The sequence below is a fragment of the Xiphophorus hellerii genome, chromosome 4 (genome assembly GCF_003331165.1).
Source record: "Xiphophorus hellerii strain 12219 chromosome 4, Xiphophorus_hellerii-4.1, whole genome shotgun sequence".
Lineage (NCBI taxonomy): Eukaryota > Metazoa > Chordata > Actinopteri > Cyprinodontiformes > Poeciliidae > Xiphophorus > Xiphophorus hellerii.
Genome location: NC_045675.1, coordinates 1601522 through 1623234, shown reverse-complemented (window position 1 = coordinate 1623234; position 21713 = coordinate 1601522). Strand labels below are relative to the sequence as shown.

Below are 21713 nucleotides of genomic sequence, written 5' to 3'. Positions count from 1 at the left end.
AAACATTCAAACAGTTATATATATTATATATTTCCATTCATTATTAAGAGGAGAATAAACCGTTTTCATTTTTGATCGATGCTCGACTCACTTCCTGTCAGAAAGATGATAATTATAATCCTGAATCAGAGTCGGTGTCGGCGCTAAAGATTCAAACTGGATCTAAATGTTCAGATTTAAAGACTCAACATGATTGTTGATTTGTGACTGGATCTTTCTGAACATTATAAATAACGTACCAAGTTGCTGATGCCTCCTACACAGACGGTTTGTGTTTAGTTATGAAACATGTTGGACCTGAAACTCCTTCCTGCTTTGATCAGGTAAAGAGACGATGCAGCTGCTCAGAAATCACGTTTTAAACCCGTCGCCATCATGAGGGTCAACTGGACTCGGTTTATCTGTCCACCTCTGTCCCGCCCCCATTACCCGCCCCACTGCTCAGGTTTCGTCCCTGAGGACAGAGGACGGGGTGAGGGACAGAAACATGATGATGAGTTTCAAGACGAAAGCCGTTTCGGGTTAAAATAGATTCATTTTTAATTGGTAAATCAAACTGTTGGCATGGAAACCCCCAAAAATGGCTCTTCCAGCTCCAACATTTGGACATCTTTCATTCTCTTCAATCACCAAAACACATCATTAATATGAAATATGAATCTTCCTCCTCCAATCCTCTTTCACGTCATCAAGTGAAACCAGTAAAACCAGTGGCTAACTGGTGCTGAGCAGACCAAGGCTTTGTGGCTCTTCCTCACTGCTGGAGCATCTCACCGTGACATCACCTCGCCTGTGTTCATGTGAAAGCTCATCCACACTAACACACACACACACACACACACACACACTCGGCGTGGTGTAACACCATCTGTCAGGGGGGATAATGAGGGTCACGACCTCCTGTCACCCCGCCTCATTCTCATTACGGAGCTGACATTTTAACAAGAGCAGCAACCGGAGCGTTCAGCACCACAACAAAAACACCAGGAGCGCCGAGAAAACAAGACGACGCAAAGTTTGATAATTTACAGGATTGATCAGGATCATTTCCATTCTGATGCCCTTCCACAATGAAACCTCATCATCAGACTGAAACCTCATCATCAGACTGAAACCTCATCATCACAATGAAACTTCATTATCACAATCAAACCTTATCATCACAATCAAACCTCATCATCACAGTGAAACTTCATTATCACAATCAAATCTTATCATCGCAATCAAACCTCATTGTCACAATCAAACCTCATCATCACAATTAGGCCTGTCGCGATAAACGATAAATCGATTAATCGTACGATAAATTAAAACTATCGACGTCATTTTAATTATCGGCATTATCGTCTCTTCCGGCCTTTTTCTCTTTCTGTTAATGACACTGAATGAAAGGTGCTCTCCACTGACTCCTCCCTTCCTCATTTCCTTAGTGTAAAGCCCAGCGCACACGACACGATGGCCGATTGTCGGCCCATTTTCAAAACCTGACAGATCACACATTAGCCGACAGAAATCCTTGGTATAACGGTTCGATCGGGTTCGTTCCTGCCGTGTGGTGTCCAACAATGGGCACAAAATAATGGCTACAAGTCCAGTGAACTAATTTTAAAACCAGGCATTAATCAATGCTTTACTACAATCTACCTGCAATGCATGTGGCTAGTGTCAGCGTAAAGTCCTGACTGAATGAAAATCATTATAACCTATTTATGTCACGTTAACGAAGAACAGCTGAAAAGTTACCGGGTTTATCAACTGCGGTAGCAATTTCGCTCCAACTCCTCCTCTTGTCATTTCTATATTCTTTGCATGTTGAATAAACATTAATGTTGTTTCCACATATCATCTCCAATGTCCGCTGGACTTCGGGTTGCGCCGTATCAGCTGTTTGGGATTCCCCGACGTAATTTCCCCTCAGAAAGCACGGAGGAGAATCCGCGCTTTCTGATTGGCTGCCTGTCACATTCAACAGGCTGCGTTAAGATCCCAGTCGGGGAAAAAACCCTGATTTAGATCGGAGCGGCCACGATGATCTACCGTAACACACCACACAATCTTAGAAAGACCAACGTTTTAAGATTGTTGTAAAGGGCAAAATAGGAGCAAAAATCGTGTAGTGTGAATTATTGCATCAGGTAGTCGATGTGCCCATCTTCTCTATTTAAATCTAATTATTACTGAAGGGTAACATAATATACAGACTTCATAATCTGCACTCTTTTGGTTGAATGCAGTATTTATTTCCACTTTTACTTTATGTTGTTTAGGTTTTTTTTTCAAGTGCGTTTTTTGTTAATGGAGACTGAGAATCCATTTTATTTTCGTTTTTGGTTGTTTTGTTTATTTTGTTTATCAGTTCCAGTGTTTAGTGTTCTTTTGAAAATAAAGTGTATCTATCTTTGGCAGGAAATCGCATGCATTATTACGTCATTTCCATTAAATTAGTGTAAAAAGGTCTTCAAACAATATTATCGTTTATCGCAATAATTTTTGAGACAATTAATCGCTCAGCAAAATTTGCTATCGTGACAGGCCTAATCACAATCAAACCTCATCATCACAGTGAAACCTCATCATCACAATCAAACCTCATCATTACAATGAAACTTCATTATCACAGTGAAACCTCATCATCAGACTGAAACCTCATCATCACAATCAAACCTCATCATCACAGTGAAACTTCATTATCACAATCAAACCTCATCATCACAATCAAACCTCATCATCACAATCAAACCTCATCATCACAATCAAACCTCATCATCACAATCAAACCTCATCATCACAATCAAACCTCATCATCACAATCAAACCTCATCATCGCAATCGAACCTCATCGTCACAATCAAACCTCATCATCACAATCAAACCTCATCATCACAATCAAACCTCATCATCACAATCAAACCTCATCATCACAATCAAACCTCATCATTACAATAAAACTTCATTATCACAGTGAAACCTCATCATCACAGTGAAAATAATTCTGATAAACCGATTATATCTGACGGTTTAAAGAAGCCTGGAGTTTGTCCAGCTTATTATGGTTCCAAACCAGATCAGTGACATTCTGACAACCTGCAACTTACAGTTACATCCCACCGCTGTGCAGACGACACGCGGCTCTCCTGATAAAATCAGATATTCCAGTTTCACGGCACAACTTGGACTGGATGGGAACAAACTTCTTGAATTTAAATGAGAGAAAAACATAAAACCCTGATGTTTGAGTCCATATCACTTACAAAATTAAAACATCTTGACTTTTTATTTGATCCAGGTTTTAAATTTGAAACAGAATCCTAAATACATCCAAGTGTATGATTTATTTAACAGACCTAAAAACTTTTGATTTATATCCGGCCACTCCTCCTGTCTGTGCCGCCTCTGCTGCAGCTGCTGCAGAATCCTGCCATCTCAGTCTAATTTTACCAAAGTTACACGAGTCAAACTTTAGATTTTGAGGAGGAAGTCCTGTTTTTATGGAGGAAGCTCCCACCAGTCTTCTGCTTGAGTGTTTTAAATCTTGAGTAATTGTGTATTTGATTTTGGTTTTAATCGTCCTAAATAATCAAAATGATTTTGTCAAGAGCAGAAACTTTCCGCTCAGTCAACCTCGTTTTCTCAGGTATAACTAATATTCAGACTCTTTGCATCGACTCCCAGAGATCAGCAGCATCTTCCAGGAGGAGCTTCAGATTTAAAGCCCTTCAGCTACCTGAAACACACGTGTGTGTGTGTGTGTGTGTATGTGTGTGTTTCTACTGCAGTGAGGCTGCAGCCAGCCTTTGCTGTATTGCAGCATTACAGCTTTACTGTTCCAGAGACTGAGCACACCTTGGGTATTCTGCAGCACAACACACACACACACACACGCACACACCCACACACACACACACACACCCTGTGGTGAAATGTGTGTGTTCGCTCTCTCCAGATCTCGGCTCGTTTGTAACCCTGACACGCTCCCAGGCTGACAGCAGATACCTGCCAGTGACACCAGTAAAACCAGTTTAATGGAGTTTCTCGCCCCCCTCCCACCTTAATCTGATTTTGCCACATGATTGGACGTTTGGCTGTGGCTGCAGCCGCAGGCGGCATCGTCTGCATAATCTGGTGCTGATGGGACATCTGGGTGGAGCGGAGCCAGAACATCTGTCAGAGCATCTGGACCAGAGGAGAGCGCAACGCTGGCGTCGCTAACAGGAAGGTCAAAGTTCACGTCACCTCAAACACCCAGAGATCCTCAGTACGGGTTCAGTTACTTAAAGCTGCAGAATGAAACTTTATAAAATTATTTTATTACATATTTGTTGAAATGTCAGAATGTGGTGACAGGATGATATGAAACTGATCCTCTCTCTGCTCTGCTAACTAGAAACAACCAATCAAAGCCAGGAGGCGGGACTTAGCGCTGTCAGTCATGTGGCGCTGCTCATCCTGCCCTTTGCTCTCTGCTATGCTCCAGCTAGCACAGGCTGTCATGAATGCTAGGGCTAGTTAGCATAGCCGTTAACAGTTTTCCTTTAATGATAAGTTTCTCCGCCATTAACACATTCAGCAGTGAATACATGGGGATGATTGACAGTACTAAGCCCCGCCTCCTGGCTCTGATTGGTTGTGGATTAGAGCGGTGACAGTTTTAATAAAAATGTAAAATCATTTTCTTTATAAAGTTTCACCCTGCAGCTGTGATGACGCTGCTGCGTCTCTATCTCCGTCCACAGCCGGTTCTCCATGCACTGATGAGCAGGAAACGTTGACTTCATTCTGGGTTCTGACCCGGACCGGACTTCCCATCCGTGACGGAGTCCGATTCCCAACATGCAGCAGTCAGGCCTTTTAGGGGACGAAGGCAGGAGGATTTATCTATCTCATATGAGAATCCTCAAAGTTCATTTTGGTCCGAAACGAAGCGAGGCCGGAGCGTGGGCGAGTGTCCGGATCAGAGAGCCTGAATGGATAATTTCCCCCGGCTTCATCCGACTGCTGACTCAGGGGAAAAGTCCAGATTGCTTTTGGAAGAGGATGAAAGTGACTTTTTAGAGAGAGGGAGCGTGAAAGGAGGAGGATTTATGTTCAATTTCATTAAGTTTTTGGCCGCAGGAACATGCCTGCAGGTTGGTGACGGGCTTATCTGGCGCCAGAACCCGTCCCTGTCCGATTGCCGCCTATTGACCGAACCTTCAAACCTGTCTGATAAAAAAACAGCAGAACATCAAGTCCAGTGATCAAGGTGACAATAAAAGGGCGGGACCGTTTACAGCAGAGGAGACGTCTGTGGAGCTCAAAGAGATTTAAACGGCTCAGTCAAATCCTCAACTACCTGAAATCTAGAGGTTAAAATAACTCAGCGACGAGTCAGTGGACGAATGCTGACCAGGATATCCAACAGTAAGACACAAATGTGTTTAAATCATTTGAGTAGACATTAATTATTGCACTTCTTTATAAAGAAGTTTCATTTTTCTTTGTGTCAGATTTAAAATCTTCCAGAAGAATCCAGATTGGGATTAAAATCTAACTGTGAAAAGCAGCAGCAGCTCATCCAGGCAGAGAAAGTTTTAGTGAGGCTGCAGGTCTCAGCTGAACGTTTCCAGTCCTGTTTGGTTAAAAAATGTTTTTATCTAAGATCTATTTTATCTGACAGTGTGGATGTGTTTCAGCTGCTCCTCTTTCCTCTCAGCGTTTCCAGGTGCTGCAAACATCCAGCCGCGTTTCTGACGCCGACTGATGGCGCCGCCCAGCAGGACCTCCAGACCCGTTTCCCTCCAGCTGAGAGAAACGCATTGACGCTGCGTTAACCAGCAGGAAACATGGACACACACACACACACACACACACACACACACACGACTTCCCCTGAAGATTTACAGACAACATTACAACAATCAGCTGCAGCTACATTGCTAACAGCACACAGGCTGGAGGAGTTCATTAAACTCCACATTATAAACATAATTGACTGAAGACAAATTCAGGACACGACTCTGTACATACAGCAGAGCTAATGGAGCTCAGAGAGACGGGAGGAATCCCTGGAGACGCAGCGAACACCGTTTAGTCTGAGAGCAGAAACAAAGAGGGACAAAGAGGGACAACCTGTCTGCAGGACGGGAGGAGAGACAAACGTCCGTCCGTCTGTCTGTCTGTCTGGTAATCCAGAGTCCTCTCTCTCTAGTGACGCTCCCCAGATTCTTTCTGGGAAGATCCAGCACTGATGCAAACTCCTCAGCAAGGAAAGTCGCTACATGATGTCATCACCTAATTTGCATGTTTGGTCATGTGATCCAGGCAGTAGAAGAAGCTAAACTACTGTAGACGTGTTTAAACCTACAGATGAACTTTATGTGCGACAGTTTCAGAGAAAAAATAAAATCCTTAATGTTCCCAACCAGCAACTTCAGGCCCCTTTCTGGGCCCGGCCCCAGAAAGGTTTGGGCCGGCCCTGCTGTCAAGGCAACTGGTGAGCAACGAAACGCTGCAAACAATTCATGAGCCGAGGAACGAGGAATTGGTGCCACGAGTTACTGATGAGAAGCTCTGATCAAATGTAAAAATGCTTTTATATGATATCAATACATTTATATTCTATTAAAGAAAAGCCAGTTTGTCTGGATTTCTGGACTCTGATGAGGACGAAGTCCTGAAGCGCCTCGTTAGTCTAACACAAACATGGCTCCAGATCATCCAATCACACCACAGACATCGTTTGTTCCTCTCGTTTCCCACAACTTCAGACTTTCTGTTTCATCTGATCTGAAAGCTGCTGCTCTTCTTCATTAACCGAGTGAGAACTTGGAGAGTTTCTCCTCCAAACCGCCTGCATGGCGACGGGAAAACAAACATCAACTTCCAACAGAGACGGAGCAGATCGGAGCCAGACGTTCGCTCCTTTCACCAACTTCAACAACTTCCCTCGGCTTTCTGCCTGCCTCCTCCTCTCCATGAGACCGACTGGAGGGTGTTTGGGGGGGTCAGAGGGGGGCGGGGAGCCCTGGGGGGGTTATGGGGGTATGTGGGGGGTTATGGGGGGGTATGGGGGTATGTGGGGGGTTATGGGGGCTCAGGTCGCTGGATGAAGCTGTGGATAACCTGTCGGACGGAGCGACATCAGGAGATGAGAACCGTGTCGCCTCCATAACGATTCATGGAAGCGGCAGGAATTCAGACAGACCGAGGAAGACTCTGAGGATGACGATGGTGGGGGGGTGAGGAAGAGGCAGCAGAGAGACGGAGCGCCAGCGATGGGGGATTTCTTTCTCACTCGTTGTTCAATGGCTCGAGCTAAAGACCCACCTCCCCCCTTCTGGGACTGGTGGATGATGAAGAGCGAGGATACCTCCAACCAGCCGGTTACCGTGGTAACCGAGACCCTCTGCATGGAGTGGGGGGTAAAGAGACAAACCAAAGGGATGAAGTGGATAAAAAAGAGAGGCAGAGGACGAGGAGAATGAGGCTGTTTGACACCAGACAAAATTTTAAATACCTCTCTTACCCCCCTGCTCCTGCTCTTACCCCTCTGCTCTCTCTCTTACCCTTCTGCTCTCTCTCTTACCCCCTCCATCCCCCTGCAGAGTGAAACAGGTTTTTAGTCCCCCAGAAGCTCTCCTCCTCCTCTTCCTCCTCCTCCTCTTCCTCCTCCTCCTCTCCCTCCTCTTCCTCCTCTTCCTCCTCCTCCTCCTCCTCCTCTTCCTCCTCCTCCTCTTCCTCCTCTCCCTCCTCTTCCTCCTCCTCCTCCTCCTCCTCCTCCTCCGAGCTAATTAAAAACTCTGATTTGTTTTTATTTTTGTGCCAAAAACATGAAGCTGACAGAAACCAGAGCAACATGGGAACGTTGGTTATGATGCAAAAACATCTGGATTACATAAAATATGGATTTATAAGTTAGAAAACTAAAATGTTTTCTTATATTTCCTGACCTGAAGAAAACAATTTATATTAATCATGAGGTTCAAACCTGATTAATATAAAATCAGTTATAATAAACTGAAAGAAAACAACAAGTTCAACCAGTTTTTTGAAACATCTCAACATCGGTGTACCTCAGGGTTAGATACTTGGCCTTCTGCTTTTTAGTTGTGTACATGTAAACTTTATTTTAAGAATTTACAAACACTTTAAAGTCCTGCAAACCAAGAACCAGAGATGGGCACAAATACGCTAATGAACTAATAACAGAGCTAATTTTTCCTTTAGCGCTTTTAAAATTTTCCAGATAAATTCCTAAGTACTGATTTATTGATCTGTTTTGAATAATTTAGTTATCGACTGTCAATTCTTCAGGTAGTTAGACGTTTCTATTCATGCTCTTATTATTCTAAGACTAAAATCCCAGACAGAAAAGAACAGCTGACACCTGGAGTACTTTATCCACAGAATCCAGAAACATCTACAAACAGCTTCATAAATCTATAAAACTGAGGCTGGTTACAGAGAGGGAACAGAATATATTAAATATATCATCATAATACCCCTAAGGACGGTTTACAAAGCGATATCTGTTGGTTGACATATTCTTAGTGTCATAAAAACACATTCTGCATGGCAATAAGATGTTCAGGCTGTTGGATGGATTCCCTCTGCAGAAAACAGATTAGAGAGTCCACGGCGCTCAGAGAGACTTTAAATATTTCACTCAACTTGAGAACAAAAAGAAAAAACTTCAGAGGAGCATTTAATGTAAAAACTAGAATAACATCTTCTGCTCTGAGTTCAGGGGTTTTCCTAGCTATAGGAGGGAGAATTCTAATTTTCTGACTGTCACTAAATGCACCACAATTGGATCATATTCATATAATTGCATGTAAACATGCTGATGTGAGGCTCTGATGGAAAATAGACACTGAATTAAAAAATGCCGTTTCAAATCGACTTCCAGCTGCAGCAGCTTGATGGAAACTTTTTACACACATTATTTAAAAAGAAAAAGTCAAACTTCAGCCAAAACAGGGAAGAGAAAATGTAGATAAATGCAAACATAGAGATGAAGATATAAAACATGAGTGAGTCTCTGACCCGGGCCGGTTTGGATCAGTACCGGCTATCAGCCGGGTTTAAACAGCCGGCAGATGAAACCAACTGAAGACAGAAAATGAAGGAAACTTTTATAAAGAAAACAAGCTTCTCAAAAATGACGCAACCTGCAGGAAATATAACAGGAAGTGGAGAAAAACGATCCATTATCAAGTTTATTTGACATTAATAGAAGCTTCATTATGAAACTGAACACATGGAGCAGAAAGTTACAGCCACGTTTTAAAACCAACCTGCAGACCAACACATTCACAGACTCACTTCTTTCTCTCTACATAGAAAATAAATCAGAAATATTAGACATAACTGCTCAGTTTTAGTCCCGGTCCTTCACCGCAGGGTTGGTTTAAAAACCTCATAAAGTCATTTTGTGAGTTTAATCTCCTCAGTCAGTCAGTTTACGTCCATGAAGACGGAAATAAAGAAACTCAGTTTTCTAAGAGTTATATCGGCGCTGAATCTGTCTTACCGTAAATCAGATCAAACTTCTCATGATATCACAGATGAAATCTGCAGACATGAAACCAGCAACATGCAAACCTCACCACAGTCTGCATCCCAGTGACTGAAGACTAAATTTAACTTTTAACTGTTAAATCAGCTGAAAAACTAACAACAGAAAGAAATAAGTGAAATAATTTCTTAGGCCTCGACGTCCACCAGGTTTCCTGAGCTGTTTGTTATCAAGCATCAGAAAACGTTTGTTATAATTCTTAAAATAATTAATGTTACACATAATCAGGCAACTATAGCCCCTCATGTTGCATAGCAACAGTGGCCCACAAAACAAAATGTTGAAGTTTCACAATAAATGCTTGAAAACCTGAAATGAGTCAACATGCAGGATTGTTTTTACCTTTTAAAATGACTACAGATGAATTCCTTCAGTCTGAATCACATAAAACTAGAACTTATCCAGAACAACACAGAGGTCCGTTTTTATTTTCCAAATTATTAAACACAAACATTTAGGAGATTACCACAAATGAAGTTCAGCAAAAACCCAAAATCAGCAGCGTGTGAAAACTCAACCAGACCAAACGTTGCAGAGGTTCGATGTTAAACACGTTACTAATGCAGTAATGATACAAAATACAGAAACTCAAAAAGTCTAACTGATATCACAGAGTGATTTATTTCAAGCTTTTATTTGAATCATTCTGACTTACAGCTGATGGAAAACAAAACTTTAGTTTCCCAGACATCAAAAATAAAGAAAACAGGATTTTAGTTCAGATATGATCTAATAGCTGTAATCAACTGCAGGAAGACACTGATCCAGCAGAAAATCATCTAAAGAGTCCACAAACATCACAGTTAAAAGGATCTGGAGTTCTGCAGCCTGGCATATTAACGGAAAGTTCAGCGGAAGAAAAAAGTGTAGCAAGCAAAGGAGATAACCGGAGGAGAGGGTTGTAAAATAAAACAAATTCAACAACAAAGAAAATCTCTGGGACGTTGTTGGAAAGAGGAATGACAGCAGAACCAACGAAGAAGAGCTGAAGGACACAAACTGGACTTCCTGAACCGAACAGAACCGCAGGCTGAGCTCCTCCGTGCTACGCCACACTAACGCAGTAATTCAGGCAAGGACTTTAACTACACACACATTTCTGTATTAAAAATCATGTTTTTGTTCTTATAAAATATTGTAATCCAGTAAAATTGGACTGAAGTTTGTGTTTCTTTGGCTGTGAGCTGATTTGGGCTCATGATGGATTCAGACCCAGAAACACTTCAGGTGTTTTCCAGCTTTTATCATCTGAATGCAAATGAAGCGCCGCAAATTTAATGTGAGCAGTTTTACATTTAATGCAGCATAATGAAGCAAAGTCTAATAAAACATGGTGACGACCCAGAAGAACACACACACACACACACACACACACACACCCACACACACAGAGACATGAATGCATGGCGCTGAGCCTGCTGGGAGCCTCTCCACCTGCAACCTGCTGATAATGAAGCTGTATTTCAGCCACCTGAAGGCAGGCAGCCATCTGCTGCCCCTTCCTCAGCATCATCATCATCACTCTGCTACAGGGGCCGAGGGACCGCGGCGTTTAGGACCGTCCCGTCAATAACATGACACTTTCATTAGAGCGCACGCTGGGGCACACAGCCGACGACAGGTTATGACAAATAAAACTAAACGCTGTCGTCTCACCGGCGTCGTTATCCTCAGACTGACGGGAGGCGAAGGAACCGCCTGCATGCAGCAGCAGCAGCAGCCGCGTCTAGATGAGAACCTTCAGGTGAGAAAGAAAAGCTGCACTTTCTAAAACTTCTCCAAATCTCTCAGATCGTGAGGAAACTTCTCTTCTGGGGACGGCATCCATGTTTGGACTCGTTCATCTCCACTTTCTAACAAACTACTGAAGGTTTTGGTCAAACTGTCGGGTTTTTGTAACTGTAATTTTATCCACCAGCATGATGCTGCCACCACTGGATTTCATTGCCAGTAATAATGGGGATTCTTTTAGAAAAGTCTCAGAGTTGCCGTTTGGTTTAAAAGCTATAAAAAACTTTTTCCCTCCATTATCTTTGGCATCTGTGTACATTAACATCCTTTATCTTCTTTTAATAATACTTCCTGTTTCTTTCTGTCAGTAATTATCAGAGATGTATTTTCTCAGTAAAGTCACAAACTCTGACCCATCCTCTATCTTTCAGTTGTTCATTTAAAAGCTCCTGAACTCATAGGATGAATCATTGCTGCTGGTTGCAAAACCAACTTAGAATCTGCAGCGAATCCCCAACAAGCTGACTGTGTTCATTTAGTGACCAAAAAGTTCAAATCTTAAAATCTAAAACTGAAGCAATCAACCAAAAAACAGAAAACAGTTCACTTGTTTCTCACCTTGGTGTTTACAGTGACGGTTCTTCATGGTTCCTCCAACCAGTTACAATACAGAATAAAATCCAATGTATTTGAATTTATATCCATTTGGTGGATGTGCGCCCCCTTCGAGATGCCACCCTGGGCAACCGCCCACAAGGCCCAGTATCAAAAACCTCCACTATTTGCTGATCACGTTTAAATAAAAGCAGATACCGACCACAGTTAAACATTTATATTTTCACATGTCCTGTTCAAATTGTTCGGCTGCAGGAGAAAAACAATAAATCGGATAAAAACACGTCAACAGCGACTCAGAGCAGATCAGGGAGGCTGGGGAGAAACAACAAAAAGAGGAAAACATTGGCAGTCGGCAGTCTGACAGTGAAGACAGAAAGAAGATCGGAGGCTCTCATTGGAGGAGAGCTGAAACCATGACAACCATCCAAACTGTTAGCCAACATTTGGAGAATGAGCGCTGCGTGAAGCCTGCTCCAGCATCGCTTTAAAAGACTTCCTTACCATAACGCCCCTCTCCACACACACAATCACACACACAAACACAAACTAATTGTTCAGAGTCGGCGCTGCCTCACACTCCGCAGGACCAACACCATGAAGCCATTGTTCCTCGCTCAGAGGGGGAACTTTTAAAAACTGTGGCACTTAAATTAGATTCATCTGAGCTCATTTACAGCTGGGAATTCTTACTGAAGCATTTCAGTCTGTAATTGAAAATATGCTAAAAGTAAAAACTGAAGAGGAAAAGCAGCTTCTCCTGTACAGCAAGAAGATTCACATTTCCAACATGGCCGACTCTCCAAACTACAAAGTGGACGTCTTTGGCAAAATATTAACGCAAAGAATGAATCATAAACATAAAGAATGAATCATAAACATAAAGCACAAGTCAGAGATTAGTCAGGCATATTGGAAAGCAAAAATACTTGTTTATGAAATCATTAAATTCAAAGCTAACAACCATTTAATATACATTAAATATAGATAAATGAATAAATCAGGTGAAATGAGGCAATAGATACTGGTGATGAGCTGATTATTAAAGTCACCTCTGACCTTAGCATGCTCATCATAATATTAGCATTGGTGTATTTTTATCCCCATATTGTGAACATTAAATGTACAAGAAATTTGTGATTCATCAACAGTAGAATAATAGAACACTAAATCAGAAAATACAGCTGATAAAGAATACAGCAGTCTGACTTAACCAAGCAAGCTAACGTTAACGTCACATCCAAAGCTAATTATGGTGAGTTTTCAGAATTAAAAGGTTTAATTTCTTCTCCAAGTAGAACACGTCTGGGAAGATAATTTCAGAAAATACTAACAACAAATTTAATTCAGAAAAGCAAATTTCTGTTTAGTTCTGGCAAAAAAAAGAGAAAATGTGTCACTTTGTATTCACAATTTCTGTTCTAAAAGTTCTGCACATTTTATTCCTGCTCCTGTTTTCTCCCTCTGATTGAACTGATGGTTCAGTGGAAAGTTCCTGCCTTCATTAGCAGATCTGAATCAGCTGTGATGACGCAGAGATGCACTGAAAACCTGCAGAACTCGGGCCGGGCCCTCCAGACCCAAACTTCTGTTCAGTTCATCAAGCTTACAGCGGATCCTACAATAACAGCATGGACTGATATCTACAATTAACAGGAGATATGCAAGCAGAATATAAAGTGTTTTGTCATGTAGAAGTGCTACAGAATAACTGGTTTGTGGTTTTATAAAACAAAATAATGCAAAACTGCAACATATGTAGATTCAGAGAATCAGAGACAATTTTATTCAAGCAAAAGGTTTTTCAGAAAAAGTCCCCAAAGTATTTCATTTTTAAAGATCTGACCTTGTAAGACCCCAACAATTGCAACATTTCTTTCCTTTCATATCTAAAAAATGCAGAGAATCTCAAACATCTGAATGAAGCAGCAGCTAACAGAGCAGACAAGTGTTTCCCACAAACAGCGAGAGCAGCGAGAGAGCAGAGCGAGAGCAGCGAGAGCTCAGCCTGAACTCGTGTAGGAGGTTTGATGATACCCGGAGTTCCCAGTCTGACAGCTCAGCACCAGATTCTTTGGGTTTGCATGAAAACATCAGCGAGCTAACCGCCTCCCTCAGTCTGCAGCACGGACACATTTCTGCATCAATGCACCTTCTATGGATCCATAATCACACCATCATCCAGCAGGAGGACAGAAACTGCAGCATTAAAGTGAGCGATGGGGATGATGCTGCGAGGCGTTTGGTCTGCAGCGGCGCTGCGTCTCAAACAGGAGAAACTGAGATGAATTTAGTCCTGCTGAGCTTCAGCTGCAGAAACTGATTTCTCTTCATTATTCCTCCAACATGCAGCTGACGTCACTTTCTGCTGAGGCATGAGCTTCTAAAGCCTGTGGAGTCATCTGAACACGTGCAGATCAAAGAGATTTTTATTATCTGAATTATTCACAAATAATATTCTTACAGGAGGAAAATTTGCACTTGGGTTTCATCTTCTAACTTTTGTAACTTTTCAGGTCCAGAAATGATTATTTAATGATCTGCGGTTCTTTTATCTCATGACCATAAACTACAGAGACAGACTGAACCCGTTTCTGGAAACCAGAACAGGTTCTGGATGCTGTGAGGAACATCTGGAACTGAACTCCAGATGTTCTGCATCGCTGCTTCCTCTCCACACAGAGCATGAGGATGAAGGAACAGCTACACCTGGATCTGTGTTTGAGAGCAACTGATCAGAAACTTCAGTCAGTCTAAACAGAGGAGGTTTAAAAATAAATGAACCTTTAGTCGTGTTCCGTTTCTCTGCAGAAGAACAAAGAAGTAACAGAGAAACTGTGATGAATATGGCGGCAACACGTTCTGCAAAGCTCCAACTCTGAGTCTGCAGACGAGCTAATTGGCTGGCTATGAATTATTCACCCGCAGAGGAAGAGAGCTGAGAATCACTTTTACCTGCTGGACCTGATTATTCTTGGCCGTGTGTGATCACAGATGGTGGAGCATCCAAAACAGAACCTGGATTCAGCCTACCGAGCCGTAACAGAACCTCTCAGCTGCTGTTTGACTACCAGAGAGAATCCAGAATATAAAGATCTGGAGTTTAGAACCAGCTGTGGTTTTATGGTTAGTTTAAAGAAGAGAACAGAGGATTAAACCTGTAAAACAACAGAAAACAGAGCGAGAGCCGACTGGACTAATGTTCTAACGTCTTCTGCATCAAGTGAAACGTTCAACTGATTACAGAATGCTGATTGGCTGATCGGATAGGGAGACCAGTTTGTAATGTTAAGTTGATTCAGAATACTTTGGGTCACTTGGCAATTTAAAAATCTCACCAAAGATGACATGTGGGGTTCCTCAGGGCTCCGTTCTTGGGCCACTTTAACTCACTGCCCGTTACAACTTTGGCAACATCCATGTAAGAATTATTGATGCTCAATTCTGATTTTTTTGTTGAAATCAAACTTTTTACATGATTATCCATACTACTAATTAAATGTGACAGCAATCAGGGTTCTGTGTGAACATTTTACGGCCCCACAGTGACCTGCATCCACAGAAGCGTCACACATTTTACCGTCTATGGATAGATTTTAAAGTTCTTGAGGAACTGACAGCATCATCACAAGAGCGAAACTAAAAGGAAACTGATTTTAATAAGCCAGCTTCTCTCATTGTTTACATCCACATCTGGCTTCTTCTGCTGCAGAGTTATGATGCACGTCTCACATCAATGAGGTAACAGTTAGAAAAATGTGATCTGACTGTTCTGACTGGAGATGTTTTGAAAAGAATCGGCTTCATATCTGATTTAATTCCACATATGAAGTTTTTTTTACAGTAGAAAGTTGGAATTGAGCTGTGGTTGGCATTCGCCTGCTTTGTGAACGTTGTCTTTGTGTCATTTGGCAATTAAAAATCTCAGCAACGATCCGATGCGGGGTTCCTCAAGGCTCCCTTCTTAGAACGCTCTTCTTCCAATATTTACATCGTCCGTTACAACCTCTCCTACGACAGATATGATTATTTTAGTTTTTATTTCCACTTGTCCTGTCTCAGCCTTCCAGACGTACCGTATGCAGAACACACACAGGTTATCTAGTGATGGTTTTATAAATGTGTGGTTAACTTTATTAAGTCAGGGATTCTTCTGGCATCAGGTCGAATAATGATGAATGAATCTGTGCTGGTATGACCTTTGACCCTGTTTATGATTTACATTTCTATGTCAATGAGTCAGATTCTCCCTAATATTGATGAGTTAATGAGTTTAATTCTAAAAATTCAACAATAAAAAGAAGGTTGCATTGTTTGAATTGCTGAAAAGTCAAAAAGATCCTCCAGTATGATTTAATCAGGTCTCCAAAGGTTCTTGTGAATCTTTTTAAATGCTGTTAATATGAATAAAAATCTAAAAACTGACCAATGAGCTCCAGCTTCTCTCTGCATCCTCTAAGTTTGATGTCATTCAGCGGTGAAAGGACCTGATTCAGCTCATTTCTACTGGAGATACGCAGAGAATCCAGGTTCTACCACTTCAGAAAAGGATTTCTGTGTCTGAGCCCATCCTAAACCTGAAAGTCCTCTCTGAGTTCTGACCGTTCCCCGAACAGAGCGGGCCTGGATCAGAACCTGAAGATAACTTGCTGTTCCAGTACAGACACAGAGCTGAAGTGTGCTGCATTGGAGCGTAAGCTGCAGCATCACCCTGAGCTGCAGCATCACTGCTCTGCCTCTTCTGCAGAGGCCCCAGTGACAGATGGATGAAACTAAAAGACACGCAAACCTCACAAGGGCCCATTATCACCCCGCTCTGTCTGCCTGACAACAAGGATTAAAGGCGCACCATCATCATCATCACCATCATCATCACCATCATCATCACCATCAGCAGCAGCATCATGAGCAGAGCAGCTCCTCTCTCTGCAGTCTGTATCCGCATTTCGGAGGCATCTCCCGCATCCATCAGCACATTCAGGACACGCAGCACCAAACTGGGGCCAGTTAGCAGGACGCGTGATGTGTGCGGAGCAGGTGCGGTTTTCACTAACCTGTCTGTCCTTTTCCCAGCGTCTTCTCCAGCCGGTACGGTCCCACATAGTTGGCGTAATGCCCGCTGTTGGCGTCCTTCCCCGAAGATGACATGTTTTAAAATCTGCGTGGGCGTGAAATGACTCGCGCGGACCGGATTCTGTCGCGGGACGCGTCTCCGCAGCGGCAGCTCCGCGGCTCCCTCCGTCAATCTGCCGGTGGGTCGCTGCGATCTTCGGCGCCGCTGACCCGCGCGTGAGCGTGCGTGTAAGCGCGGCTGTGTGCGTGTGCCCGCGGTCCTCCGGGGGTTCGGTCCTCGGTGCGGCTCAGGCTGCGGTCCTGGATCCGGGTGTCATGGTGTTCGGCCGGAGGAGCGGTGCGCTGGGGCCCCGTTGGGTGTGATCTGATGATGGGACAGCACCTACTGCTGCCGCCGGTCCAGCTGCCTCCAACTGCTCCAACTCACTAATTACAGACACTTCCGGGAGTCCTTTCAAAATAAAACGCCTCGACCAGCTCCTCTGCTTTTTTAATGGTGATGAAATAAATGTGTAGTCTGTCTGATGCTGAAATATTCTTTTATGTTTTATCTTTATTTTTAATCTATAATATCAGTGTTATTTATTGATGATTAATTTTACAATATTTCTTTTTTGATTACATTATTTCTACTACAAATTAATTATTTTGTAATATTCAGTATATTTAATATTTATTTTATTGTATTAATATAATATTTAGCATTTGGTCTAATCAATATAAAAGTATGTTATATATTATGATGTTAATTTTAAAATCTTCTTCTTGTATTATTCTTACATCGATATTCTAATTGCTGTTTACCTTGAAGTAAACTTCAGTAGTCAATTAATTGACATGACGTTGGTGCGCCCCCATGCGGAAGTGGAGTAAACCTTCAACAAACAAACAAGTGTTATAATGCCAGAGGTAATAGAAATCAATGCATTTTTAAAATAATTTTTTGCCTTATCAGCCAACACTGAGTCAAAGACGAGCTAGAAAATTCTCCGAGTCCTAAATCAGGGGAAACAACGGGAGAAATCAACATTCAAGCCAAAGTGTTTCTCAGCCAGAGGAACAATGAGGGGCAGAGTCTCTTTGGATGTGAGTCTCAAAGCTGTCTGAAGCATTTTTCACGTACAAAACAGGTCAGTAACCACTTAAATAATAACGGTTAATAAAAATCTGCCTTCAGGAAAATGTTTAAAAATAAATATTAGCATAAAAAGTTGCTTAAATGTAAATACCGCAGTTACTGCAGCACTTGTTTTCAAAGCTACCGTTGGAATTTACACATAAAATCAACCATAATTACCGTCTCTTATCAATAAGTGTTGTTATGACAAAAACAGGATGTTTACTACCAGTTACATTCGAGTAGATGAACATGTGGAAGTTGCCATTGAAGCTTTTCTTGCACTATTCCGTTTGGGTTTTTGAAATGTAATAAATTGTATTCTGCTCTCTAAATGCTCTGGGTAAAGGCATTTACCACTGACACATTGGACCAGTACTTCCGATTATTTTCCTCGAAATCTCTTGGACCGCAGTGTTAGCGATGAAGAACCCTGTCAATGATGACGAAGGTTCAGTTCCTCCAGATAAGGGGCGTGTGCTTCAGGACAAATTGTGATCGCTGATTGGTTAATTGCTATCAAACCCACTTAAGTGATTGACAGGTGGCGTCATGTGTGACATGTGAGAGCTAAGAAACTAATATCTAATATCTTGTTTAATATTTAAACAAGACTTAAGGCTGTTTATTTAGGAGAAAAATCAGTTAGATATAATTTGATACAATCAAGTTGATTTTAAAAATGTGAAGAAACATATACTGTAACAAGAATATTGCCAAAGTTCTGCTTTGTAATGCAAACTTACAAGGTTAACAACTCAATAAAATTTTTATTAGGAAAATAAATACTGTCACAAATATTGTCACAAAGTGTTATTTAAAACAAATTGCCAAAGGCAAACAATCTAAGCCTTTATTTTTTATTGAATTTAATAAATAATTCATTTCAAAGCAAAACATTCCCGTACTATGACAAAAAGAAACTCATTACCTTAATAGATTTTTTTTAAAATTATTTCTACAATTGTTTTTATCTAAAAATTAAGTTTCATGTTCTGATTCTGCTCATTTCAAGTTGAAGGACTTGGATGTGACAAGTCATCGAGATTTTGAATTGTGCCTTCAAGCTTTTTAAAACATAGATATTAAAATGGTTTTATTGTGAAAGTCAGTTTTATTGATTTCCGCCTCCAATGCAACTTGACGCAGCAGCTTTAATTAGCTAACGCGCATGCGCAGTATTCTCTGTTTCCCTGATTGAATTCGGGTCGCGGTGACAGCGGGAGATGAAAGGCTGCCACTCTTTTTAGGAAATCTATAAATAACCCAAATCTAAAACCCAGAACTTTATCCTGCTGCTCATTTCTCATTCATCGATTTTACATTTCTGCTGCAATCTATTCATCCAAACTTTAAATTATTCAGTAAATGTGGAGAATCGTTTTTTGCCGCTGTGGGAGGTGTGGGTGTGTGTGTGTGTGTGTGTGTGGGTGTGTGTGTGTGTGTGTGTGTGGGTGTGTGTGTGTGTGTGTGTGTTGCAGTGGGAGAATCAAACATGTCACACGCTGGGACACTTTCAGTTGATTAAACCAGCAGTAGGTGACAACCACCATCTATCAGCCTCATCACTCCTTCACAACAAAAGCCTCCTGACCCAGCAGGCTCAGCGGCAGATGGCCTCCCCCTCATCCTCCCCCGCCTCCCTCCTGGTCCTCCCCCTACACACACACACACACACACACACTGCCAGGCCTCTAACAAAGGCAGCGGGGTGGTGGGGGTCTCTGTGGGACAGATTTCCTTCATATTAGTTGGTGTTAATTAATGGAGGGCCCACCGGAGCCCCTCCTCCGTCAGAAACTCCTCAGGAGGGGAAGACCTCCGTCCTCACATCCATCCTGCGCCTCCTGGTCGCCTCGTGCCGCTGTGTGGGATCAGATCTGCTCCATCTGATCTCCTGCTGCTGGGCGGCTGTAAATCCACACCGTCTGATCGGATCCATGAGAAATAATCTGCTGATCGGCCAGGATCAGGAGGAAACAGGAGGACGACATGGAGGGCTTCATCTGGAAGTGAAAGAACTTTAAATCTGTCCTGTTTTCGTCTTAATGATGAGTAATTATCTTTGTGTTTGCTAATCATTGTTTGTTTTGTAAGTTTAATCATTAAATACATATCAGGTGATTAATACTCTGATTTCAAACTTCAGGATTTAAGAAAACTACAGAATTGTGATGTTATTGTCATAACTCATAATGACGGTATAGATCAGGGGTGGGCAACTCCAGTCCTCGAGGGCCGGTCTCCTGCAACTTTTAGATGCATCTCTACTTCAACACACCTGAGTCAAATAATGAGGTCATTAGCAGGACTCTGGAGAACCTGACTGCACTTAGGAGGTGATTCAGCTGTTGGATTCAAGTGTGTTGGACCAGGGAGATTTCTAAGATTTGCAGGACACCGGCCCTCGAGGACCAGGATTGCCCACCCCTGGTATAGATTATTAAAACAGACACTTCTCTGCTCTTTACTGTTGCATTGCGTCCTGTGAAGCTCATCCCTCCATGAGACTCAACATCTCACCTCTGGTGGAGACATTAAGGAAACTTTGAGTCAATCCAGGTGATCAAAATGTTTTAAATCTGCAGAGTATAAATGCTCAACACTTGAAACATAATATGCATCCAGTAAGTTCTTTCTGACTGCCCTGCTGCACAAACATATTGTGACGACTGCTGTGATTTGACATCTGCCTCCAGTTCAATAAGTTTGATTCTTGATTCCTCCGATTGTTAGTTCCCGCCCTTCTATCTATGAGCATTTTTAGTTCTGCACAGAAACTAAATCAGTTTCTGGCACAGAAAACACAACTGACTGGTCTTTTGGACCATTTTAAAACTTTCACTTACATAGTTTTCGGTCATTGATGAAGTAAAAGTAGCCTGACCATTGCCTTCAGTTCTGCACGATTCTCATCTACCTTCACTGCTCTGTCTGCGATTTCTCCCATTAAGCTCAATTTCTCAGGATGAATTTCAACCGGGCCAATCAATGACTCGTCAGTGGGTTGTGAATGTTTAAGACATTTTATTGTTGACAAATATGTAGAGGCTGTGAAACCTCACACTGCATGCAGTTTCCAGTTAGCTTCTTAGCATAGCTTCCTTTGGCCCATTACTTATGTCATATAGAAAACATTAGCAATTGGGTAAAATTTAAAACTTTAACTGAGGTCACACCTCCAGGAAGTCGTTTCTCAAGAGCTGAACAAACAACTGACCCCACTCCACCCATCCACCCACCCACCCATCCATCCATCCATCCACCCACCCACCCATCCATCCACCCACCCATCCATCCATCCATCCATCCATCCATCCATCCGTCTCCCCTCCATTTCATCCAGTTCGGCGCTGTGGGAGCAGCAGCTCAATTAAATTCCCAGTAGAGAAGAGTAAATTCACACTTTATGTTTGTAATAGAAGGACAGAAAAGAAACTAGTTTGGATGTTGGGTTTACTGGTTGTCGTGGAGACAGAATAGTTCTCATTATTCTTCTTATTTAGTTGATGTGTTGGTTAATTTTAATGTTGATTCTTAATAAACCAACCCAGAGAAGTATAGAGAAATCTCCTGATTCTTAATTTAATCTGCAATCCTTGAGGCTAATTATGAGAGAAA

The 21713-nt window shown here is 42.1% G+C and overlaps 1 protein-coding gene across 1 annotated transcript in view; it reads right to left on the bottom strand.

Moving 5' to 3' along the window:
* The window catches only part of LOC116718629 (serine/threonine-protein kinase BRSK2-like), a 99705-nt gene extending 82311 nt beyond the window's left edge, over positions 1–17394 (bottom strand). Inside the window, exon 1 of the mRNA XM_032560775.1 lies at positions 16957–17394. Within this exon, the coding sequence (XP_032416666.1) occupies positions 16957–17050 (94 nt within the window). The 5' untranslated portion in view covers positions 17051–17394. The remainder of the gene's footprint in view (positions 1–16956) is intronic.
* Positions 17395–21713: the final 4319 nt, after the last annotated feature.